Source organism: Amphibalanus amphitrite, unplaced genomic scaffold, assembly GCF_019059575.1.
Source record: "Amphibalanus amphitrite isolate SeventyFive unplaced genomic scaffold, NRLGWU_Aamphi_draft 000823F_arrow, whole genome shotgun sequence".
Lineage (NCBI taxonomy): Eukaryota > Metazoa > Arthropoda > Thecostraca > Balanomorpha > Balanidae > Amphibalanus > Amphibalanus amphitrite.
In genome coordinates, this window is record NW_024882317.1 from 285,205 (window position 1) to 312,300 (window position 27,096).

The 27,096-nt window shown below is 47.5% G+C and overlaps 1 protein-coding gene across 2 annotated transcripts; it reads left to right on the top strand.

Annotated features, from left to right (window-relative positions):
• Positions 1-7,032: 7,032 nt before the first annotated feature.
• Positions 7,033-12,905, top strand: LOC122366679. Of its 2 annotated transcripts, none has more exons than XR_006253926.1 (2): positions 7,033-7,312; positions 12,457-12,905. XR_006253926.1 is itself a non-coding variant. In XM_043339193.1 (2 exons), exon 2 carries the CDS (start codon positions 8,062-8,064, stop codon positions 9,010-9,012), a length of 951 nt encoding a protein of 316 aa, XP_043195128.1. In that variant the 5' UTR covers positions 7,033-7,312; positions 8,014-8,061; the 3' UTR covers positions 9,013-9,926. The 2 variants fall into 2 exon arrangements, 1 of the variants encoding a protein (XP_043195128.1); XM_043339193.1 differs by lacking the exon at positions 12,457-12,905 and adding an exon at positions 8,014-9,926.
• The last annotated feature ends 14,191 nt before the right edge of the window (positions 12,906-27,096 follow it).

A 27,096-nucleotide genomic window follows, 5' to 3' on the forward strand; every position in this document is an offset into this window, starting at 1 on the left:
ATCCGCACCAGACCATACATTCCCAAGCGCTAGGTGGCAGCTGCGCAGCGGCCGGTAGTAGCGTAAGCCCGAACCTTCGTGACACGACCCGGGGGGGGGGAGGGAGGGGAGCGGGCGGGGCAGCGCGTGTAGGGAGGGGTGCTCCAGCAAGCTGGCAGTTGTCGCGGCCAAAGGTCAAGGGGTCACACACCAAGCGAACGGACGCTGATGTGGGTTCGTGGGGATCATGAACTTGTGTGTGGTAGATGCGTCTTGCGATGCACGGGTGATACGCCAGGTCTAAGCCAACGGATTCAGGGGAGAGCTGAAGAAAAAGACCTGGTCAACTACGGCGAATAATGGTGCTGAAAAATGGAAAGTATGGGTCAATGGCAATGCAAGCCTTCATGACTATAAACAACTTTTCTGAGGACGCAAAGGCCAGCATTGAATAACGATATCCGGATCGAAATTAGCAATGATTTATAATTAAATGCCGAACTAATAGCGCTGCAAAACCCTCCTAGTAAATTGTCAAGTCGGATTATACCCACTTAATCAAACTATCCTAAATAAAATTGTTAATTAACTTTCTAACACTGACGTTCTTTATCATACGATAAGTATGGGGTTAACCAAGATTCAGCATCTTCCGCGTTCAAACAATCACCTGTAAGGCTAGAACATTAATGGCCAGGTAAAAACATGGTCGGGATTTGATTAACCAGATTATAAGTCGATTTTTTTAGTCGGGATTTGATAAGTCGGATTTTTTTACGCCAACCGCATTTTTAAGTCAAGTCAGGTCACTGATCTATGATGTCATAAATGAGCAGTCCTAAAATGAACTGTGTGAAACTGTCCTAAACTGTCCTAAAATGAACATTTTAGGACTGTGCTAAAATGTTCCAACTTCGCAACACCCTCAGTGCAGAGCTTTCATAGGGAGATGAAACTTACAGGATCTTATAGTATGATCGAGAGGTCTCACAACTTGTATAAATGTATATCTAGGATTTTCTGAAGGGTCGCCTAAGATCAGGTTAGTCTCTCGCCATTAAAAGTCAGGGGAATATGGAAATTGCTAGTTTGGTCCGGAAATGATATACAACTATCTCAAATTCTCAAGCACACGGAATCGTGATTTCATGCGCTCCTTGCAAGGTCTGATGCTTCAATTTTGCTTTGTTGATCTTGCGTGACGTCATTTATCACGCAACTAAGGCTATCAGTTTTTCGTCAATAACTCCCGATCAACTAAAGCTACCGAGTCGATAGAGCCACTAATGGACATGAAAAGACCTGCCGAATCGATTGATATGCAATATGACCTCCTTTGACCAGCTTCGTGACCTGACGGGCTGTGACCTGACCTTGACCCGAGGTTAACACCTTAACTCTCGCCCGTATTGGTGTTTTTTCCAGCCTCAAACGTATAAGGGTCCGTTGGACCCCCCTTGCCGTTTCGCCGCTGATCGAGCTAGAGCTTCGCGGGAAAAACGAGCGTGTTGGCCGTGACGAGAGGAAGTCGATGATACCCAATTTTAAGGTCCTAGGTCATCGGTTGACTTTCCAGGTCAGGTCAATGACCCAAAAGTCGGGGAAATCGGGACCTGTTAGAAAGTCGTAAAGCGTGGCTGCTATGGGGTTTTCGGGGTGCTGATCACAAATATCATGTTAGTTTTGATCACAGATGATGTCTTCATGCATTTAGGCCAGGTCGGGTCAGGTCAGGTCAGGTCAACCAGTAAGGGTATTCGTAGTAGGTGGCAACCGCCTCTGACAGCTTCGCAACATGTTACGAGGGCACCAAAACTACTTCGTAAATGTTCATATGGCTGCTAAATTCGAATTCAGCTCCTAAAACTGGCCTAGAAACATGTAAAACTCGAAAAAGTGAACCGAGGTCATCAAAGGTCAATGACCTGACCTGACTTTCCGGTGACCTTGACACCCACCCTGATGCATGGAAGCAAGATCATATCCCATGTTTGAACGCTTAAAACCACGAAAAGACTGCAAACGCGCCGCTAATGCGAGCCGACATACGCCGAATCGCGATTCCGGCCAAACATGGTCTCGAAAAGTAGGTCGCAGGTCAAAGGTCATTAAGGTCAGGGTCATGACAATTTCAGGGTGGGTGTAAAATTGATTAACGCGAGGGTACTGAAAGTTTCGTCACGATCGGCCGCTTTTACGCGAGTTATTCGCGAAAAACCGAGGGAGGGGGTCCGTTCGACCCCCCTCTATACGGGCGAAGGTTAAGTTGATCTCACCCGAAGAAAAAGTATACCATTCGACACGCCTGAGCTAGACAAACACGATGCTGCTAAAATCGCGGATCTGCGATCATTTTTAGCGAAGTTATTTACCAAAAACCGAACCTGTGCCTTGGGCCACTTGACCTGACCTCCGAAGTCATCGGCTGAACCTGGTCCTTAAATTGGAGACCAATCGCTGCATTTCGTAACGACGCACACGATCGTTTCTTTCGTGAGGCTCTAGCTCAATTAGGGGCGAATCGGCGAAGGGGGTTGTTTCCTCACTTCCAACCCCCAACGTCCCCTCGGTATTCAGAAAACCTGAAGGTCCGGTGAGGGTGAAAACGTTTCTCCTGAACGAGGAAGAAATGTGAAAGTCAAAGCTCTATAGACGTCCTGTTAAAGTGGCCATAATAATAAATTCGTTAGAAATAAGATGCTTTTTAAACGACTTACTCATATAAAATCGGGTGCTGGGACCAATCTTATAAACGCTTTAGAATGGACAGGGTGTCACTGGCTAAAGTTTGGGTGCAGAAAACGGCTATTACCTAAATGCAAAATGGTTTTCATGCATTTCAGTCAATTGTATATTGTCGGTCCCAGTGGCCGAGCTAAAAAAAATCGGTAGTGTTTTGCATCTTTTACGCCCTAAGAAACTACACCATCTATCGAAGTGGGCGGGCTTATTTGAATGGGAGGGCGCATTATGCACGAATCGTGTGCTTTCGTTTATTTTGGACTGTATTTTACCACATCCACTGCTGGTATATTATCTAATGCCGTGAATACGACAGCATTCCATTTATAAGATTGGGCCAATGGAGTCGCGCCCCGCGAGCTCGGTTTTCCGCTGGGCCGCTACAGGCCAGGAAGTCGGTCTTCGCCTGAGGGCAGGACAATGGTCAGCGAGGGAGCGCGGGGTCAGCCAGGTATCGCCAAGTGCCGAGCGAAAGCCGCTCCCTCCCCTCTCTTCCCCTCTTCTCCCCTCCCCACCTTGGTATAGATGGGGAGGGACCGAACTGCCAATGACATGCGAGCGGTCAAGGCCGCTCGCGCGGCAGCGACCCTGGCGGCCGGGTGCCGCAACTGGGATTCAGCCAAGTTACCGATTCGCCTCCTGTGGGAGAGCCAAACCAGGGGACATACTTTTTAGATATACTGTACCTTGTTGCATATTGCATTGACGTGTTGGTGGAAGCGTAGGTCCTTAGAAAATGTCAAGCCAAGGTGAGTATGAGTTTCATGAATGGGTAGGGGAAGTTGGGGCCATGCCGGAGTTGGGGCAAAGCCGAAATTCGAGATATTTCGAAAACCGTAAGACATGGATGCCACCTGTCAGTGATGCTCTGAAGCTTAAGTGACTACAATTATCGCATGTTTGTTACGAGTCGTCATTCGGAATACTTCGACTGTGAGGGCGCCAAGAGCGTTTTCAAGGTACGTTTCCCTTGTACTACATGCGCCTTTGATGCTGCATTTCTTACTCATTATGCTACCGTTTGTCTGGCCAATTCGGTCAAGTAATCTTTAGCATGTCTTTGCATAAGTGTGCTGCCTATTTGAAATTTATACAGCACGTTGAAAAGTTATGGGCCTGCAAATGAAAGTATGGCAGGCTGGGGTAATGCCGAAAACGTGCGATTACGCACGTGTTAAAAGCACGCTACGTGGACTTTACTGCTGTAGAATAGCAACGCGTATTTTTAGTCACACAAATTACACTTTCAACCGACACAACGGCCTGTTACCTATAAGGAATGATTTACCTGGCATGTTCTTATTACATCACACAATTATAACTTCCAGTGTGCACCGCGTCCTCAAGCTCTTAAAACGCGTGTCAGCTTTGATCAATTCTGGATAAAGTTTGAGATAAAATGGCAAAACATCAATGTCGGCATTCCCCGTAGATCATTTCTCCCATTTTCGGCTTTCCCCGCAGTCCGGGGCAACGCCGAAAAAGTCACTTCTTTGATATTTTTAGTTTGTGCGCTTAACGGTATGCGAATTCATCAAATGCGCCTGGTATGTTTGAAAGGCAAAAGACTGGCCTCTCGAATGACGCCAACAAGAATAGCTTATGTTGTCTACCTTGCGTGCTACGGGCGTCAGAAAAAAGTCTTCGGCGTTCCCCCAACTTCCCCTACGTTTGCGCCCTCGAAAGTGAGCTTTGGTGGTGTGTACTGAATACTGATGTCTGTGTGAAAATGTTTGTTGGATGGTCTTCGTAGCGTTGAATGTAATTGCCCATTCTCGACCATATTTGTGGATTTCGTTGAGGTCTTGTTGTAGTGATAGCTGTACAGTCTGTCTTAAAAGTACCGCGCAAAGTGACGGTGGATCCATCATGCCTGACCGAGGAAGGGCCTACTAAATTTGAGTCACCGAAGCAATTCACATCCTCGTCCATTCCCTGGGTCAATTGGTTCGGTGACTTTCAAATTATAGCAGGCCCTACCTCAGTCAGGCTTGATGGATCCACCGGCACTTTGCGCGGTACTTTTAAGACAGACTGTACGGCGTCAATGTCTGCTGTCGTGTGCGAGGCGTAGATAGATGTGTCGTCAGCGAAAAAGAGAAAGTCATTCTTTATTCGTCTTGAAAGTCCGTCGAGATACATAAGTGCCAGCAAAGGCCCGAGTACGGATCCCCGCCGGCAGCCCGCATTTATTGTTTTAGTGGCCGAGAAGGTGCTGCTGATCCGTACTCGGTGTGTCCTGTCACAAAGATATGATTTTAACCAGTCGAAAAGTGAGTCAGTAATTCCGAAGTCGTGCTTACTCTCGTACAACAGTCCGTCATGCCAGATCTTGTCAAAGTATTTAGAAATATCGAGGTAGATAGCAATAAAGTCTCTTCCCATGTCCAGTGATTTGTACAAGTTGTGAGTCAGGTATAAAAGTTGTTGTTCTGTACTGTGGCTACGCCTGTACCCACTCTGCTTGTCGGTCAAAAGAGAATGATTTAGTAAATGGGAATATATACCCTTGAAGACAATTTTTCGAATACTTTAGATAACGATGAAAGTATACTGATGGGACGGTAAGAAGTGTAGTCAGAAGGTGATCCTTTGTTTTTGAAAATTGGTTTTATGTTTGCTTCTTTAAATTTCGATGGGTAAATTCCCTGACTTAGTGACATGTTGAAAAGTTTGGACAATGGTTCTGCGATGATGAGAGCGGTTAACTTGATAAGCTTTACTGGAATTTCACCGCGTCCCGTTGCTTTGTTAGGATCGAGTGAGTTTAGTATTTGGCGAACCTCTCTCTCGGATGTCATCAGTTCACCCAGAGTGGGCACCGGCGTTTTGTCTGAGTCATGATTTAGTGGATGTCTGTGTGTGCCTGTTAAGTCGACCGTCACTTGACTAGCGAAATGATTGTTTAACCTGCGCCCCAGTGGCGGTCTCAGCCAACTTCGCCCTAGTGGGGGGGGGGGGGCATATGTTACCACCCACCTCTAACTCAAAAACTATAGAGGGCTAGAAAGACGCGGTAAAAAGCAGTCGATAGCTCTTAATGCGTACGTTTGAAAGTATTTCGGTCATTTTTCATCTTAGAGCAATATTGGGGTCACTGAAGGTCATCAAAGGTTAAAATTTGTTTAATGTCATTATATTTTTCAGAAAACATGAATTTATCTCAGGAACTATGATAGCTAGAAAAACGCATGGAAAAGCAATCGATAGCTTTTGAACTCTTCTTGCGATAAAGTCATAATCAAAATTGACCTCAGGTCACGGTTTAGCCTCCAGAGGGCAAAAACTCCAAAAATAGCTGTTCTTAAGAAAAGTGTTTTTCGACAATAACTTTTGACTAAAAAAAGCCACGACATTTCTACTGCCAGAATCGTGTTCCTCTCGCCGAGACGCGTCGAATGAACTATAATTTGACCTTGAAAGGTCAACTTCAAAATTTGACCTCAGGTCAAGGTCATGACCTGAACGGAAAAGGTCATGTTGCATATCAGTCGATGCGTCTCAACAAGACAACCACAATGAGACCATCCCCAGCGTCCTATCTCTTTCCATTCGCGAGTTATTGGCAAAAATCTGTTTGTAGCCTCAAATGACCTCGGATGACCTTTCTAGAGGCTATCAGCAAAAATGACACCTTGGTCATCACGGGCGGTCCAAATCATTGTGATTCTGAAATATTTGGACTGTTCCTATGAGTACACACGGATCTAGAGGCATTTTCATTTTTCTCCATTGACTTGTAATGGAAAGGTCACGCCACTGACCTGACCTTAGGTCACGGATATAAAAAAATCCGAGATATAAAAATTGTAGGCGCCCATAACATCATGCAATCCACCAAGTTTAAAACCTTTCTGACAAACACTGCAGGCTGGACATGATTGCAAACTTTTTTAGGCTTGGTCAGTTAACTTGACCTGGTGACCTGACCTAACATGACCTGGGGTCAAAAATTTCACACATTGTCCAAAATTGATGTACAAAAAGGTATGCCAAGCGGCGCCGCGATTTTTTATTCACACGCAAAAAACGCGACAGAGTGGTAACATATGCCCCCCCCCCTGTATAGCAAATATTCGTACGACAGCTCGTCTTCGCTCCGTCACGAGACGTTGAGCCAAAAATTCAAATTCTCTTGCATCGTTTTCTTGATTTCATATTTGAATAGGATTTTGTTATATTCGGCACTGTAGTAAGTTATATCATTTTGTTGTTATATTTGATCATTTACATTTTTCTATATCCTTTCTTGATTAAAAGCGGTGTTGATTTCCTATCTTACTGACGGCTTGTTTGTTTCAGGATAAAACCTTTTACTTTGAAACTTTGAAACTTTTACAATACGAAACGAAGAAATATGAATGAATAAAGTTATACGTCTCAGTGCTATTATGATTTGTCTTTCCATTGGTGATTTTGCGAAACAGACAAAACATTTCATCTACAAGCAATAAATTAACGTAAAGTAACGTTAGTAATTTCCAAATATTAAGTGCTAAGAATAATACAAGAAGGCACAAAATGAAAGGAAGTCAAGAACGAAATCAAGATCCTTTGGAAAGAGCAAAACGAACGCGTACTAACGCCAAATGTAAGTTTACAAGCAAATGCAATGCTTTTGTGGAACTTAGTAACCGTGGAGAACAATTTTGGGTGATACAGGACAAATTTAACGACGTTTATGAAGCCTTCAAGGTATTGGATACTGCGAAAGATTCTCTCATTGAGCTCATTAACGAGACTGCTCCGCATCATACAATGGATGACTTGCTTCAAGACTGTGACAGTTATATGAATGATGTGGAATCATCGCTGGACAAAATCAGGGGTATGTATGCCTCGCATGTGTCAGAAAATTGCTCTAAATCGTCACAAATTCATGTCAAAGCCTTAGAAGCCCCTCGCTTCACAGGAAACATTAGGGAATATTCCAATTTCAAGCAAGATTTTGGTAGATTAATGGTCAAATCATATGGCAAAGATTCGTACGCTCTGAGATCTTGTCTTCACGGGTCAGCACTTGACGTTGTCAAAGGAGTGGAAGATGACTACGATAAGATGTTTCAAAGACTAGGCAGTGTTTATGGAGACCCGAGAAAATTTGTTGATACTATCGTTAATGAAATCAAATCCATCAAACCCATTCAGGACGGCGACAGTAAAAACTTTGTGGCAATGGTTGATATCGTCGAAAGATGTTGGTTGGATTTAAAACGCATGGGACTAACAGAGGAAATGGATACCGTCGCAACGGTTAGTATGATTGAAAAATTACTCCCTTCCGTTCAAAAGCGCGAGTGGATCATTTCATTGGATGCAAGCAACACAAATTACAAAGGAATGTTTGAAAGACTCCTAAATTATTTACTACGAGAAAAACGAGTAATCGAATATACCGAACACGAATTGCGAACGAACAAAACAAGAACAGTACATCAAGCTACGCTAAATCATCAGGATCAGCCTTCTACTTCGTATGCAAACGGAAATCAGTACGCTACATATACATCAGCTCATGAAAATAATAAGTATGGCACATCGATCGTGGACAAAAAATGGTGTTGGATTCACAGGACAACGGGGCATTCCATAGACCAATGTAAACAATTTCTTCAAATGGCCCTACCAGACAGATTCACTGCCGCGAGAGAAGCTGGTGCGTGCTTCAATTGCTTACAAACTACCAGACATATTGCCATCAATTGTAACGCGCCAAAGCAGTGCAGTATCGTACAAGCAGGCCAAAAATGCGGGAAAAGACATCACGATTTATTACATGACGATCGCAATAATGACAAAAACAAAGGACAAAACTCCGAAAGTTACAATGTTCAAGCGAGAGAAGGTCAACCAGTTGTAGCCGTCAACGTCGTACAGTGTCAAAATCAAGCAATAAACGTTATGTGGGATTCCCGCTCAAACATCTCTCTCATTACCCACCGTGCGGCCGCCCGACTCGGCTTGCGGGGTCAACCGATAAATTTATCAATCGTGAAGGTGGGAAATGACACCACCTCATTAACAAGTCAAGAATATAATGTTCCTCTTGCCGATTTGGAAGGGAAAATTTGGTCAGTAACCGCATTCGGTATCGATGAAATCACTGCTAATATCCATCAAGTCAACATTGAACATATCAAGAAGAATTTTCCAGACATTGATATCATGGAAATTATCCGACCCGAGGGAAAGATTGATATGCTGATCGGGGTAGATTCCTGCGTAATTATGCCCAATGTTATCAGAACAATCGGCAATAGTCAGCTTTTGGCAATAGTCCCAACAACGTAACAACTGCGATGGCGAAACTTCGCTCTACAGAAAACCGTCTCTTTAAATTAGGATACGAACACCAAACGGCGTATCAACAACAAATGAAGGATATGGAGAATCGAGGCGTCGCCAAGAAACTATCTGAAGAAGAAATAGAAGTATACGACGGACCAATTCATTACATCCATCATCACGAAGTCATGAAACCAAAATCATTATCTACGCCTATTCGCATTGTGTCCAATTCATCCGCATCTTACATGGGTCACGCATTGAATCAATACTGGGCCAAGGGACCAGACTTTATTAACAACTTACTTGGCATTCTTCTTCGATTTCGAGAACACCCCGTTGCTATGACAGCTGATATATCAAAAATGTACAATTCGATTAGACTATCGAAGAGAGACCAGCATGTACACCGATATCTCTGGCGCGATCTTCAAACAAATGGAAACGCAAACCATTATGTTTTAACGGCGGTTCCGTTTGGAGATCGACCGAGCGGGACTATTGCGCTGACCGCACTGCATACGATCGCTGAGATGTTTAGAGCCCAATACCCTCAAGCAGTGAATATGATAACAAAGAACAGCTATGTCGATGATCTAGTACAGTCTGTTTCAAGCACAAATGAAGCATTAACCTTGGCTGCTCAGGTGCAAGACATTCTGTCACAGGGTGGTTTCACAGTCAAACACTGGACGATCCCGGGAGAGTTCGAAATGACAAATAACACTATTGAGGTTTCGTGTCAGGAACAAGAAAAGGTCCTTGGATTACTATGGGAGCCATTACCTGACAGTCTCATATTCGATGTCAAATTCAACTTCACAAAAGGTCAAGTCGAAAACAGTTCAAGTCTGGGTGAAACGAAGCACAACATACCAACAATATTGACAAGGAGAATGCTTTTGCGACAAATAGCAACCATTTACGATCCCTTGGGACTCATTGTACCTTTCACGATTCAAGGAAAAATTCTTATAAGAAACTTGACAACAAGACAGGATTCGAATCGACTGATTCGCTGGGACGAACCCATACCGGATGAAAACAGGAATGAATGGATCGCCTTTTTAACACAAATGATCAAGTTGGATACGATTCGTTTTGAACGATGCATTAAGCCAACAAACGCTGTCGGTGAACCGATTTTGGTCGTGTTTTCTGACGCCAGCTCACATGCCTATGGTGCTTGCGCATACCTTCAGTGGTTGCTCGAATCGGGACGACACGAAACTCGACTAATCGCTGCCAAAAATCGTATGTGTCCAAATCGTCAGCTAAGTATACCACGCCTAGAACTATGCGGAGCCGTTCTGGGATGTCGTTTGGCCGAAACTCTCCTAAAAGAGATGTCACTCAAGTTTCGTGAAGTCATTTTCATAGTAGACTCGATGATAGTACGATCCCAAATCCAAAAGCAGTCGTACGGGTTTGGAACTTTCGTAGCCGTGAGAATAGCTGAAATTCAGGAGAAGTCAGACCCCGGTCAGTGGTGGTGGACTGATGGTCAAAATAATCCTGCCGACATGACTACGAGATACACCAAACCAGAAGATCTGGGAACAAACAGTGTTTGGCAGACTGGACCTGAGTTCATGCAAACTGCAAGAGAATATTGGCCGATAAGTCAGAAGCAGTTTGAGCAGGAATTACCTGATCGGGTAATAGTAAGCCTAGCAAGTGCATGCAACAGCACCCCAGAATGTGACATATGCGGAGATATTGATATTTCTCGCTTCAGCAGTTACGACAAACTCATTCGGGTCACAGCGCGGGTACTCAGCGTCAAGGAGAATAGATCTTTGAAGAACGTAGGACAATGTTTGACAACTGAACTGATCACAGAGGCTCAAACCATATGGATAAAACACGCCCAGAAGATTGTCATTGACAATTGGCAAGTGAGATTTAGAAGACTCGGTCCAGAGCTTAACAACGAAGGCATCATCATTGTCGGGAGCCGAATCGCTAGATGGCTAAAGCAGAATTGGAACCAGGATCACTATATCCTTCTACCGCACAATCACCGATTCACCCACCTGTATATTCAGAAATTACATATTCGTGATCATGGGGGAATCGAAACCACGTTGGCACGACTTCAAACAAAATTTTGGGTACCGGGTGCCAGGCGCGTCATCAAAGGGATTAAACGGCAATGCATCGTATGCAGAAAACTGGACAGCAAACCACAACATCAACTGATGGGACCTGTGATCCCTGAAAGGTTGAAGCCAAGCCCAGCCTTCTACCATACGGCACTGGATCTCTTTGGTCCATTCCTTATCAAAGACACAGTCAAACGCAGAACTAGAACGAAGGCATATGGAGTGATATTCACCTGTCTGGCGTCAAAGGCCTCGTACCTTGACCTCGTGGAAGGGTACAGCACGCAAGATTTCTTGCTGTCATTTCGCAGGTTTGTCACGATACGGGGATACCCTGCGACCCTATACTCCGACCTCGGTTCGCAACTGACGGCGGCAAGCAAGGAACTGCGGGAAATCACAGACAAGTGGAATATGACGGATTTGACAAACGCTGGAGTTGACCAGGGACTGACTTGGACTTTTACAAAGTCATCCAACGCTCCGTGGGAAAATGGATGCAGTGAGGCGTTAATTCGTCTCGTCAAGCGAGCACTCACGATATCAATAGGAGACAACATCCTTACCTTCGGTGAACTTCAGACAGTACTTTTCGAAGTCGCCAACCTCCTCAATGAACGACCGATTGGGCACAAACCGGGAGCAGATCCCCTCCACGGCTCCTATTTGTCCCCAAATGACCTCCTTCTCGGGCGTACCAATGTGAGTGCACCACAAGGCAATTGGGATCAGACATCAAGACTCGCAAGCAGATTCTTGTACCTACAAACAATCGTCACAACTTTCTGGAACAAATGGTACCGAGACTACTTCTCAACTATGCTGGTACGGCAAAAATGGCATCTGAAACAACGGAACTTCCAGATCGGCGATATCGTGTTATTACATGAAGACAAACCTCTCCGTGGATCTTGGAAAATGGCCGAAATCACCAGTATAGAACCAAGCAGCGATGGGTGTGTTCGAGACGTCACACTGCGATACAAACCATCAACCGAAGGAAAAGAATATAGCGGAAAGCCGTACATAAGCATCAAGAGATCCACTCATCGACTGGTTCTCATCATTGAGGCGAACGAACGCTCGCCATCATGAGGCCGGGGAGTGTATAGCGAATATTCGTACGACAGCTCGTCTTCGCTCCGTCACGAGACGTTGAGCCAAAAATTCAAATTCTCTTGCATCGTTTTCTTGATTTCATATTTGAATAGGATTTTGTTATATTCGGCACTGTAGTAAGTTATATCATTTTGTTGTTATATTTGATCATTTACATTTTTCTATATCCTTTCATGATTAAAAGCGGTGTTGATTTCCTATCTTACTGACGGCTTGTTTGTTTCAGGATGAAACCTTTTACTTTGAAACTTTGAAACTTTTACTATACGAAACGAAGAAATATGAATGAATAAAGTTATACGTCTCAGTGCTATTATGATTTGTCTTTCCATTGGTGATTTTGCGAAACAGACAAAACACCCCCTACTGGGGCTAAAGTTAATAGCGTCGCTTTTTCGAAGTCGTCAGTTAATATGTCTCCGTTATGTCCCTCTAGCGGTGGAATAGTGTAGTCGCGTGTTCGTCCTGTCATTGTGCGTAGTGTCTGGTGGTACTTGTGTTGGTCGTGCTTATGTGTCAAAAGGTGTTGGATGTGTTGTCGCTTCAGCCTTTTGTTCATCGATGTCACTTTGTTTCGTTGATATTTCCATTGGTCCCAGTCGTAGGCAGTCTGAGTTTGTTTGGCTCGTCTGAACAGTCTATCGCGTTTCCTTATTTGTGTTTTTAGGTCGTTTGTCGTCCATGGCTTTTGAAATTTATTGTCTCTAACTGTCTTTTTTTGGAATCGATGCGTCGGCAGCACTTAATAAAGCCTCTATGAACAGTTCGGTTGCTGTGTCTATGTCGTTATCCAGAATTTGTTCCCAGTCAGTGTCTTGTAAAAGTCTGGTAAGAAGTTGTGAGTCAAGGTTTGCATAATCCCATATCGTTTTATGGGTGAGGTCTGTCGTTTGTCGTGGAAAAGCAGTACATACAGTCGCAAATATTGGAAAATGGTCTAAACGTGAAAACGAAGGTAATATACCACTATCAATAATAACGTCAGTATTGTCTGTAAATATTAAGTCGCGTAAGTTGCTTTTGTCGTTTGTCATCCGGGTGGGTTGTGTGATAAGTTGGCTGAGTCCTACCATGCTACCATGCTACCAGGTAGCATGCTAGCAGTGTCTTGGAGTCTTTGGAGTCTTCGTTACATGCTAAAATCACATAATCCGGAGCCATTCGTCTCAAAAATATAAATTGACAGCGCTAGAGAGTAGAGGTCTGCACCGGCCGGCTGCAGCCGCGGCTGGCTGCAGCCCCACGGCTGTGGGCCGGGGCGGCTGCAAATATCTCCAAGAACACGGCTACGGCTGTGGCCACGGCTGTGAGATTTCAAGCTCAATCTTAAGTACTCAAATATAAAATTTTAAATCCTTAATCTTACATTCTGATAAGCAGTCTAGCCTGTAAAAATCATGCAAAGGATGCCCAGCAACATTGAAAGTGGTGAAGCCTTTGAAAACCTGTAATGGTTTTACCATTTGCTGTAGGGGAGTTTGCACTCTGGTACAGAATACTAATTATAGGTACCAATTGTTCCTTCATCATCAAGAGCTTGACAGTTTCAGAAAATGCAACATGTTGCATTGTCACATCCCTCTCAAATCAATCTCACCTCATCACCTGGTCATTAGGAGAGCACCTTACAGCTATTGAAGATGAAGACGAGCGTTCAATAATTCTTTCAGGTAATAGAAAAAAGAAATCTAAAGGCTTCATAAAATATTATCTAAAATAACTCTTGACGTATTTCTGGATTTTCGGCAAGTCCAATTACATAATATAAAACTGGCGCTTTATGTTCTAACTGGTGTGTGAGTGACCGCTAACAGAAAATGCTGATCAAGGAAGCTAATGGAATTAGATTATAAGTGAGCATGAACCTTACTTACGGTTAATTCACATGATGGTGAAAACCCTGAACACGTAATTCACATGACGGTGAAAACCCTGAACACAATATTTCTTACGCGAGCTGTTGACTTTACTAATGAAATGACGTCTTCTTCTGAAAATGTAAAAATTTGATACTTAATCTTTGTTTGAGAGCAAGTTTTTAACTGTATAGCATTATCATTTATAAATTATAATATTTATGGCTGTTTATAGTGACACAAAACAATTTATTGCCACTTCTTTGCTATTGACGTCATTAAAAACTAAAATTGGTTATAGAGGTCCATAACTGCCTCTGAGTCCCGCATACCACGCGACCGCCCCTAATAGACCCCGATCCGTCTCCACACCAGCCGCTGGAGGCCCTACACCGACTTCGGAAGGTGCCGCGGTGCTCCAGAATAGGCCATAGGTATATTGATTTGAGTGGGTGATGCAGCCTGATTCCCCAGGGTTCAACGCCAGGTCATTACCGCATCAGACCCCGAAAACTGAAGCTCGTAACTACGAGGGGCGTTCAAAAAGTTTCGGGCCGAACAATGAAGGAGTTGGAATTTTGGCCTGCAAGGCGGTGTGTTAAATGATGTGTTATTGGGATGTCCACTTACGCAAATTAAGTAAGTGGCCATTAATTAAGTCTCTTCTGTGAATGATTCGGGCTTCTATTCGTAGCATAGTTCGCCATTTCGGATAGGATGGGCGACGCCCAGAAGAGAGCAGTGATTCGTTTCATAGTAGTTAGTGCAGAAAAGGCACCAAGCGTTAACCCTCGCCCTGGGCATTTTTCATAACACGGCCTGGCAGGGGGGAGGGGTCGATGTGACCCCCCTCCGCTCGTCAACTTTCCAAAACAGGGGCACACAATTGATGATGTGCGTCCATTCGATAAACATCGAGGAGAGGCTATAGGGAAGCTGACGTAAAGTGTGCACCTGATCCGCGACCACGCACCTGCGTACATGGGCGGGATGACGAACAGTGAAGCGATGAGCTTCGAGTTGTTGTCGCATCCACTTTTTTCTCTCCGAACCTTGCACACTCTGGTTAGTGGTTGCCACCTCTTCCCCAACATAAGAAAATTAGCAGCGGCAACCTCGCTAACAGCAGGGAGACGAAATCAGCCGTCTTGGACGTGCAGGATGGGTCCAAAACCCACTTGGTTATGGAGGCCTTGAGGGCTCTCGCGAAGCGCTGCGCGAAATGTGTTTGTCTTAACGGTGTTTATTTGAATAAATGAACTTTTTGGTCTAATGAGTCGATGCTGTATCTCTGCTCCTTCATGGTCGGGCCCGTAGCTTTCTGAACGCCCCTCGTACTGTCATCCTTTTATTTTGACAAGCAGGTCTTTCTAACTATCGTCCAATCCTCGTTAGTTGTCGAACCCTTCAATTGGCGTGGGTCTTCAAAACCGTTCCTGGCCCCGCAGCCGTCTTTTTTAGTCGGCTTGGGCCCTCAAAGCTGTTCCTGTCCCCTTTCAGCACAGCCGTCCTTTTAAGTCGATGTGGGCCTCTTTCAGAATGGCATGCATTCCTCCGACACTATTGCCTATATAACTGCACGTTTTGTGCATGGCGTCTGGTGTGGACCCAGATTTCCAAAGTTTTTTTTTTTTTTTAGATTTCGGTTAGTCTTGTCAATGACCAGGGCGAAAAATTAGTGGCCGAAATCCGATGAGAAAGGCAGATTTGGGGGTACCCTACCTTGTAAGCCCCGTCATATATGGCCAGCCGCCGCCTTTGGGCACTACCAATCATTTTCGGAAAACGACACCCCTGACGCCAGGTCATTACCGCATCAGACCCCGAAAACTGAAGCTCGTAACTACGAGGGGCGTTCAAAAAGTTTCGGGCCGAGCAATGAAGGAGTTGGAATTTTGGCCTGCAAGGCGGTGTGTTAAATGATGTGTTATTGGGATGTCCACTTACGCAAATTAAGTAAGTGGCCATTAATTAAGTCTCTTCTGTGAATGATTCGGGCTTCTATTCGTAGCATAGTTCGCCATTTCGGATAGGATGGGCGACGCCCAGAAGAGAGCAGTGATTCGTTTCATAGTAGTTAGTGCAGAAAAGGCACCAAGCGTTAACCCTCGCCCTGGGCATTTTTCATAACACGGCCTGGCAGGGGGAGGGGTCGATGTGACCCCCCTCCGCTCGTCAACTTTCCAAAACAGGGGCACACAATTGATGATGTGCGTCCATTCGATAAACATCGAGGAGAGGCTATAGGGAAGCTGACGTAAAGTGTGCACCTGATCCGCGACCACGCACCTGCGTACATGGGCGGGATGACGAACAGTGAAGCGATGAGCTTCGAGTTGTTGTCGCATCCACTTTTTTCTCTCCGAACCTTGCACACTCTGGTTAGTGGTTGCCACCTCTTCCCCAACATAAGAAAATTAGCAGCGGCAACCTCGCTAACAGCAGGGAGACGAAATCAGCCGTCTTGGACGTGCAGGATGGGTCCAAAACCCACTTGGTTATGGAGGCCTTGAGGGCTCTCGCGAAGCGCTGCGCGAAATGTGTTTGTCTTAACGGTGTTTATTTGAATAAATGAACTTTTTGGTCTAATGAGTCGATGCTGTATCTCTCTGCTCCTTCATGGTCGGGCCCGTAGCTTTCTGAACGCCCCTCGTACTGTCATCCTTTTATTTTGACAAGCAGGTCTTTCTAACTATCGTCCAATCCTCGTTAGTTGTCGAACCCTTCAATTGGCGTGGGTCTTCAAAACCGTTCCTGGCCCCGCAGCCGTCTTTTTTAGTCGGCTTGGGCCCTCAAAGCTGTTCCTGTCCCCTTTCAGCACAGCCGTCCTTTTAAGTCGATGTGGGCCTCTTTCAGAATGGCATGCATTCCTCCGACACTATTGCCTATATAACTGCACGTTTTGTGCATGGCGTCTGGTGTGGACCCAGATTTCCAAAGTTTTTTTTTTTTAGATTTCGGTTAGTCTTGTCAATGACCAGGGCGAAAAATTAGTGGCCGAAATCCGATGAGAAAGGCAGATTTGGGGGTACCCTACCTTGTAAGCCCCGTCATATATGGCCAGCCGCCGCCTTTGGGCACTACCAATCATTTTCGGAAAACGACACCCCTGTGATATATCTACTTTACCAGTATAGCGCCTTTTGGGGCGACTAACGGAGCGAGCGAGGGGGTGAGTCTTGCACGTGCAAAATTGCGAGGGGGTACCTCCAACTGACTTGTGCACGGCACCCTACTAACCGGTCTCTAGCGATGTGCCAAATTTGAGCACAATCGGCCCAGCCGTTCTCGAGATCTGAAAGCGGCACCCTGCACGTGCGCACGTGCAAAATGGGTCCCGACTGACTTTTGCACGGCACCCTACTAACCGGTCCCTAACTGTGTACCAAATTTGAGCGCAATCGGTCGAGCCGTTCTCGAGATCTGGAAACGACCCCTGCACGTGCGCACGTGCAGCAGCACCCCAACTCTGGCACATGGATATGCAGTGCCTAGTGGGTGCCTACCTACATGCCAACTTTCAGCGCAATCGGCCAAGTAGTTACCGAGATATTGCAACAATTACAAAACTGACACCTCTTCGTTTTGCACGTGGCACGTGCATAAGGGGTCACCCACATGCATCGGGAATAGTCCAATACTTGGTAGAAGGAATGAAGCTACCCTACAAAATTTACCGCATGTAAATCGGTCAAGTGGTTGCTGAGATATAAGCCTCGCAAAAGCGTCCGCACGGCCGGCCGGCCGGCCGGCCGGCCGGCCGGCCGGCCGCTCATACTCAGAAATTTCCGTTAATCTAAGGAAAGACTACGCTCGCTTCGCTCGCTCCGTAAATACTAAGTTCAGGGCTAGTGACTGCATTTTTGCTTGATTGAACGTCATTAAGAAAGGCCGTTGATGTCAATTGACTGTGAACTGATGCAAGACGTCGGTCAGCCTACGTCAAATTTGCAAGAGATGGTAAACAGTTACACCGTAGCATTTAAGAAGTGTGGTTAAAATATGAAATATATTATGCTTATGCGTATGCTTGACATGGATTCATGCGATTGAACACCTTCAGAACTAGTCCATTTTATAATTGGCTAGAGTGAGGTCACCGGACTGACCTGACCCCAGGCTTTCGTGTTGAACTGCAAATAATTACGGAGCGAGCGAAGCGTAAGAAATTTCCGTTACGTAGAATAACGAAAATTTCTGAGTATGAGCGGCCGGCCGGCCGGCCGGCCGTGGTCACGATTCTGCGACGCTTATATCTCAGCAACCACTTGACCGATTTACACGCGGTAATTTTTGTAGGGTAGCTTCATTCCTTCTACCAAGTATTGGAATATTCCCGATGCATGTGGGTGACCCCTTATGCACGTGCCACGTGCAAAACGAAGAGATGTCACTTTTGTAATAGTTGCAATATCTCGGAAGTTCGGAACTACTGGGCCGATTGCGCTGAAAGTTGGCATATAGGTAGGTACCCACTAGGCAATGCATATCCATGTGCCACAGTTGGGGTGCTGCTACACGTGCGCACGTGCAGGGGTCGATTCCAGATCTCGAGAACGGCTGGACCGATTGCGCCCAAATTTGGTACATGGCTAGGGACCGGATAGTAGGGTGCCGTGCACAAGTCAGTTGGGACCCATTTTGCACGTGCGCACGTGCAGGGTGTCGCTTCCAGATCTCGAGAACGGCTGGGCCGATTGTGCTCAAATTTGGCACATCGCTAGAGACCGGTTAGTAGGGCGCCGTGCACCAGTCAGTTGGAGGTACCGCCTCGCAATTTCGCACGTGCAAGGCCCACCCTCTCGCTCGCTCCGTTAGTCGCCCCAAAAGGCGTTATACTGGTTAAGATAGTAAGCAAGTACCCTACTGCATCACTATTGGAGAGCTTGAAATGTTACTTTAGTTTCACAAAAAGACGCGATTTCTTTACTAGCCTATGCGCTTGTTTCCCTGATTCTGATGTCACATTTCTACCATGCGCAATAAATCGCACATCCAGGGGCGTCGCCGACGGGGGGTCGGAGGGGTCGTGACCCCCCACTCTTGAAAACTGGGGGTGTCGACCCCCCTCCCACTTTTTGCGATGCTGAGTATGCTTTTTTAGCTTTTATGTCAGTGAAGCAGGCGTCAGCAACACCAACAAATACATCAGATTCAGAATCGCTTCAAGAGCTCCCTAAAGCCAATTAGCCCATCAGCTAAAGGTCAATTAGCTGTGGGCGGGGAACACCCCTGTGACGCCGATTTCGGTTTTAAGCGCAATCACGTGACACACCCCAGTCACGTGACCTAGAGGTGCGCTTTCAATAGACAGAGTGCGCTTATATCGAACCGAGAGTTTTACGCAATTGAAGACAATAAACGTGCTCAGTTTAAGCTGCTCTCTTCAATAAAGCGCGATATATGTTTCATAATGCTTCGGTACAAACGATATTGCCAATCCATCAAACATTGTAGTCAGGAGACGATTTGGCATTCGACACTTTTTCGAATTAATTCGGCGTTAGAATTGCACATATTTTAACAAATTGCGCTTTACAACAACAGCCGACTGAGCCGTCCGAGCGCACCCATTCCATCTGCGCCGGCAGGCGACAGAAACCGCCAGTGGCGGAATCAGGGAGGAAGGGGGGGGGGGTAAGAAAGTGGGGAAGAAGTAGCAAATGGCTTGTGGCGTCCGAAGCTCAATAAGAGCCTCTCAATCAATAAGAGCCTAGGTACTCAACCGGAGCCGGAGCCGTCCACAAATCTACGGCTCCATATCTTCTTTGAATTGGGCTGCCTAATCGTAGGCTATGACTTCATTGGTGGTTGATTTATTTCAACCGAATGTCATAGTCATGAGCTGCTGATCGCATGTCTCTGGTCCATCTGCATTCTGTAGTTACTATCATGAAATACTCGGGAAACTTTTCCCTATTATAGATACTGTGGCTGTTGACGGCGTTCGAGTGTGAAACCAATGGCGTTAATGACGTAGAAGAACTTCAGTGGAAATGTCTCCCAATTACTCCAGTGACCTTGACTCCAGGGTGGTGTTTCACAGCAGATCGCTGCAGTGCGCTGCGCGCGTCGGCGCGTTGGGTTTCCATGGCAATATCAACAAACTTCACTCTGACGCTAAGCTATGACGTCATCGCAAAACGCTAGCGCGCCGCTCCGCCAGCACGCTAGCAGCATTCGCACTCAAACCTCTGTTCTCTTTGTACTTGGTTCCTTAGGACCTCTGTTCCAGACGCGATTCATCATAAGCTAACAGATCGCTCGCAACGTCATTCGAGTGACGTCAGGGGTATGCCTTAGCTCCCAGCGCGCGCAGCGTCGGGCGGTGAGACAGGGGCCAGGGCCCAGGACAGTATTCATTAATCGGTTTATCGTCCAAGGCCGTATATTAGGGGGTTAACTCGTCAGTAGGTCTGTTTACATTTGCTCAGCTGACGAAATGACGTCAATGGTCGTCCGCCCCGCAAGGATCAGACGGCCGCACACAGTAGGTAGGTACATAACGCGGGCACAGGCAACAATCTCATCGACCTTATCTTGATAGAAAACACAACAGTAAAACGCTCTAAGCAGGGGCGCAGCCAAGGGGGTGCACACTGGGCTTTAGCCCCCCCCCCCCCCCCTCGGCCCCGCCCAAATCTAGTAGGCGCCCTCATCCAGGGCGCCTTCGGCGCCCTGGATGGCGCCTTCCACGATCATTTCGGGGCGCCGAAGGCGCCTTTCTAATGTCCAGCACTCTAGGCGCCCTCGACGGTTAGCCATTGCGATACACCATGCGGCACTGGCGCCCGGGTTTACAATTTTATATCTCTTTGTGGGTGAAGATGCACCCACAATCCTGAACTGCCAGACATCCACCCCCAATCTCCTGACCATCTAGCACCCTGGCATCATCTTCAGCGCCCTTCTGTCTGTTCGGCGCCCTTCTGATCTGTCGGCGCCCTTCTCGCCATTCAGTGCTCTTATGGCCTGCCGGCGCCCTTTTCACATTCGGCGCCCTCTGGGCTGACCAGTCGGCGCCTTCATGGTCCTTACCACACAGCATCCTCCTGATCTTTCTGCGCCCTCCACACTTGCCGGCGCCCTCCTGACCTGTCAGCGCCCTCCTTATCGTATTATAGCGCCCTCCTCACCGTACAGCGCCCTTATGGGCCCATCGATAGCGCTTCGGCGATACCTTTCGCCTAGAGGCTGCAATGGGGCCCTTAGAGTACGATGTCAGACCCCCCAGAGGCCGGTGTTAGACCCAAGGGTCAGTGAAGGGCCTCAAAGGGCAAAGGCCCAAGGTAGGGCCCCAGAGGCTGATGTGGGCCTTCAGAGGCAAGTGCGTGACGCCCAAAGGTAAGGCTTGAGCCCCCCAGAGAACATAATAGGGCCATCAGTGGCCGGTGTAGAGACCTCATAGGCCAGTTTGGGGCCCCTCAGAGGCTAGTGTGGGGCTTCAGGTGTCGGTATGAGGCACTTAAAGACCGTTATGGGTCCTCAGATTTCAGAAGCCGGCATCGATCCTTCAGAAGCCAGTACGGGGCCCTCAGAGGCACATAAGGGTCAGTTTGGGTCCCAAAGACAGAAATGGGACCATCAGAGGCCGGTGTGGGACCTTTAGAGGCTGGTTTGGGTCCTTAGGGGCCAAATTAGGGCCCTCAGAGACCAGTACAGGACCTGCAAAGGGCAGTTTGAGACCATCAGAAACCGAATTGGGCACTCAGAGGCTAATGTGGGTCCTTACAGTCCAGCATGTAAGGACCAGCGTGGGGCCCTAAAAGACCAACATGGGCCGGCGTTGGGCCCCAGAGGCCATTAGAGGGCCCTCAAAGGCCAAGATGGGCCCTCAGAGGCCGATGCGGGCCCTTAGAGGCCGGCATCAGGTCTTCAGAAGCCCGTGCGGGGCCCTCAGAGGCTAAGGTGGGTCCTTACAGGCCAGCACGGGCCCTCAGAGGTCAGTGTGGGGCCCTAAAAGACCGGCATGGGCCGGCGTTGGGCCCCAGAGGCCAACAGAAGGCCCTCAAAGGCCAAGATAGGCCCTCAGAAGCCGATGCTGACCCTTAGAGGTCGGCATCGGGTCTTCAGAATCCAGTGCGGGGGCCCTCAGAGGCTAATGTGGGCCCATACAGACCGTCATGGGGCCCTCAAAGGTCAGAATGGGACCCTAAAAGACTGGCATTGGCCGGCGTTGGAACCCAGAGGCCAGCAGAGGGCCCTCAAAGGCCAAGATGGGCCCTCAGAGGCCGATGCGGACCCTTAGAGGCCGGCATGGGGTCTTCAGAATCCAGTGCGGGGCCCATAGAGGCTAATGTGTGTCCTTTCAGGCCAGCAAGGGGCCCTCAGAGGTCAGTGTGGGGCCCTAAAAGACCGGCATGGGCCGGCGTTGGACCCCAGAGGCCAGCGGAGGGCCCTCAAAGGCCAAGATGGGCCCTCAGACGCCGATGCGGGCCCTGAGCGGTCGGCATTGGGTCTTCAGAATCCAGTGCAGGTGCCCTCAGAGGCTAATGTGGGTCCTTACAGGCCAGCATGGGCCCTTAGAGGTCAGTGTGGGGCTCTTAAAGGCCGGCATGGGCCGGCGTTGGACCCCATAGACCAGCGGAGGGCCCTCAAAGGCCAAAATGGGCCCCAGAGGCCGAGGCGGGCTCTTAGAGGCCGACATCGGGTCTCTCAGAATCCAGTGCGGGGCCCTCAGAGGCACTTAAAGGCTAGTCTTGGGACTAGAGAGACAGAAATGAGGCCACCAGAGGCCGGCGTGAGGCTATCAGACGCCGGTTGGGCCCCTGAGGCCGGTTTAGGGGCCCTTAAAGGCCAGTGGAGGGCCCTCAGAGGTCAATGTGGGTCCTCAGCGGTCAATGTGGACGCTTGACCGCCACTGAAGGGCTCTAAGAGGTCAGTGTAGGACCCTCAAAGACTGGTATAGGAGCTGTTAATAGCTGGCGTGGGTTTCTCGAGCCTCGTGACAATCGAATACGGGCCAGGGCCCCATACGGCCATGGGGGCCCATCGGTTGTTTGGGGGGGGGGGCAAATGATATGATGCCCCCTGATTTGCCTTTGGGGGGGGCATGGCCCTGATGCCTCCCCCCCCCCTGCGACCGCCACTGGAGCCGTCCGCCTTGCATACACCTATGCATTCATATCTCGGCCAACACCGACCAGCTGAGCGCCACACGGACACATTTGGCAGCACATACACCAGTGCGAATGAAATCCCCTCCTCTAATACTTTACACATAACAGGCCTAATGAAGAGGGGTCTCGCGCAAGCAACAGGTAAGTATGTGCATAGAGTAAATACAACAAAACTGATCTTTAACATCTAAACATGCTAAAGTATAGCACAAAAGGCATTAAATTCACAAAACCAGTGGCTGAAGCCGCCTCTGTCAAGTAAATTGTGCCGTCAAGTGTAAGTGCAATGCGCCCAAATCAAACATGAAAGTGTCTGGAAAGGGCGCATATGCGCTCGGATCATACTGCAGAGTGTCGTAAAATGGCGCAGTGCGCTTTTATCTGACTCGGTAGTGTCGTTTTTAGGCTAAGTGTCTGATAATTGCGCCTGAAGTCGACTCGGGAAAATTATTCAAACAGGTATTTCGAGAAAAATACAGTGTTAAACGCAAAAAAAGCTGTCGGAATGCGTTTTGCAAACACACCTATCAATTAAAAGTGTTTGGGTCACCTTCAGGTCATTATTTAAAAAAAACTTGTGCACCGAATTCCAGCTCAACATCTAGGTAAGGTATATAACACTCACTCCGTCGTCGGGGCAAAATCCTTCATCTGAAAATTCAAGTACATATGGTTGTGAGTGTGATGTACCAAATGTATGCATTATACATCAGAAATGACGAGCGAGAAAATCTCTTTCAAATGAGCATCATTTTTTAAAGATTGGTTGCGAAATAAACGAATGAGAACAGAAAAACGGAAAGTGCTCGACCATTCAGGCTCCAACAGGACTGTTGAATACAGGCGCAATTTGCCCACGATTTGTCGCGAATGAGCGCAGTTTCAACGCATCGTTCTGCATCGCGTTTTTCTCATTTGTGGCGGAATCAATCAGTGTCCTGATACTATCACATATTCCGGGGGGCTAAATTTACCTCTTTTCATTGCAGCAAGCTTCCTAGAATGCATAACTTTGAAGATTTTGCGACATGAAAGAAATGTCGTATTTCAGCGCAGTTTGAGTGTGCAATTTGCGGCAACTGTCGCTTTTAAGCGCTGTCGTTTTTTTTTGCGCAAAGTCGAATTCCAGCGCAAAAAAGTCGAATGAGAGTTGAATCGTATTCCCCAGCACAACAATGTTTTTAAGTAGCCCCCATTCTAGTACCTTTTTATCCCTCAAAGGTTTGGACGCGCCAAAATTGCCCCGAGCGTTCGTCTGATCGTTTTAAAAAAATGGTCGCAGTCGATTCGTCGGATCAGTACCCGTAACTACAAAACTACAAACTAGCCTCAGCCCCATGGCTACCGTCACAACTAGCTTTACAGTGCACATGTAGGGGAAAGGGAGTCAGATGGAACCGTCTCGGGCTTTCGCAAAGAAGTCGCGCAAAAAGGAGCCGATTGCAACAAAACTTCCGGTGCGCTCGAGTTAATCACCTACTTAAAAATAAATCGATATCCCTGATTCAAATAAAGATGACCTTAGTTCACTTTTTCATAACATGCTTTTAATTTATAGGGTAGTTTTTGGAGCTGATTTTGAACTTAGCGCCCATCTGAACATTTAAGAAGTAGTTGTGTTGCTTATTCATATAACATGTTAGGAAGCAATCGGTGGTGGTCATCCACTATTAGGTACTGGTCGATCTGACCTGACCTGATCTACCCCAAATGCATGGAGTCATCATCTTCGTTCAAAACTAAGATAACATTCGTAATCAGAACCTCGAAAAACCATCACAACTTACATCCGTTAAGTTCTAGCAGGTCCCGAGTTTCTCTACTTATTGGCGATGACCTGAGTCCTGAGATGACCCGAAAACTTGTAAATGGGTATGTATCATCGGCTTTCTCTCGTCACGGGCAGCATGCTCTTTTTTCCGCAAACCTGTAGATCGATCAGGGGTCGAAAGCATGTCTCAGCGTTAGTTTAGTATACGTACGTTATACGTTAGCGACTGGGAAACCACCAATAGAAGGGCTACAGTGAAGCAGAAAACTATTCGATAGCTCTTTTAACGCTCTTTCGCTAGCTTCGCGTTAGATTTCATCTGAGGTCTATGTTTGGCCCATAAGAAGGCAAACAGCTAACTGGACAGATTCCATAGACCCGGGAACAGGGGGGGGGGCAGCGGGGGCGCTTGCCCCCCCCCCCCAACTTGAGAGCCGAAGGGGCGGCGCCCCCTCAACATTGAGGCAGCGTGAAAAGCTCTTTCTTCCCTTTTCCGGACTTCTTTCCTTCTTGTCTTCCATCTAAACATCATCACACGGCATTTTCCTAGCCATCTGAATGGTTTCTGCTGATACAGTATCGATTTCACAACATCTGCTATTGTCATCCCGCTTTGGTTTGGGCCTGGCCTTGGCCATGAGTTTGGCAGGCCAGATTTTATACTAGACCATTTTGAGAAAACTTTGAGAAATATATAACGTACAACGGTGGTAAAATCGTTGCTATAATATAGGTATAACACAGTTTACCCGCTCCGGGTGTGAGGGAGGGGTGTGGGGCAATGAGTGCACTGACGTGGCGCCCTCGGAAGGCCGGTATCTATGGGATTAAAGCCCAGCGACACTAAGGGCTTGTCTGATGCATTTGGTTATCGGTAGCACCCTCAGAATCACCGGCATATAGGGCCCTCAGAGCCGCCGGTAAGGGGCCTTTAGAGGCATTGGTATGGGCCGCCATGCAGGTGCCGGTTCGGGCGCACAGAGATGCTAATGTGATTCTCTCAGAGGCGCCGGTGAGGATCCTTACAGGCGTTGCTCTGGGATCTCATAGACGCTGGTGTGGAGCCGTTACAGACGGGTGTGGGGTCTTTAGAGCTGCTGACGCGAACCCTCTACAAACCAACAGGGGGTTCTCAGTGACCGGCACGGGGCCCTTAGGCCGGCAGAAGAAGTATTGTGGGGTCCTTAGAGACCGGCATGGTACTGTCAGACGCCGGTGGGGCCCTCAGGGCTCAGAATCACCGGTGTGGGGCCCTCAAAAGTTTCCAGTGGGTGGCCTTTAGATGCGCAGATGTTGACTGTTGGGTCCTCAGAGCCGCCGATATAGGGCTTTAAAAGGCACTGGTATAGGCACTCAGAGTTGGGGGTGTGAAACGCTCAGAGACACCGGTGTGGGCACTCATAGGCGCCGATGAGGGCCCCCACAGTTGCCGTTATGGGACCCTCGGAAAAATAAGTGTGTGACCATCACAGGCGGGAAATGCCCCTAGAACTGGCCCCTCATAGGCCGGTAAGAACTTTCAGAGGCCAGTAACGGGCCTTTGGAGACCACCGAGGGGCCCCTTAAAATCTGCAAGATTCCCTCAGAAGCCGGCGTGGGACCCTTGTTAAGATTTTAGTGTGGTTATTTAGGGCCCATAAGGTGCTCTAACGAGACCTATGAGGCCATTCTGAGTCGAAATATGGCCATCGTTAACCCTCAGCGGTCAAATGGCACCGCAGGTCCTCTCGGACCCGAGGGTCCCTTTCAACCCGATGGGTGGGGGGTGGGGGTGGGGGTACGTGTCCCCTTAGACCCCTAACTACGCCACTGCTTCATATGCATCATGTCAGGCATCTTAGGCTCGCCCCCCCCCCCCAACTTGAAAATCGTTCCCGGGCCCCTGACAGATTCTGCCGAAACATCTGCTTTGCAATAACTTTCGATTCCGTGAATTTGTATGGTATGTACATATGTTGTCTTGTCACCACCGCGTTGATCTCTTTGAGACGCGTCACATGAGTTAAAATTTGACTATTCAGAATTAACGTTAAAACGACCTCAGGTCCCGTCAACGTTATGTCCTGATCGAAAAAGGACCTCCTGCTGCATATGAATGGATCCGTGTTGTTGAGCTGAAC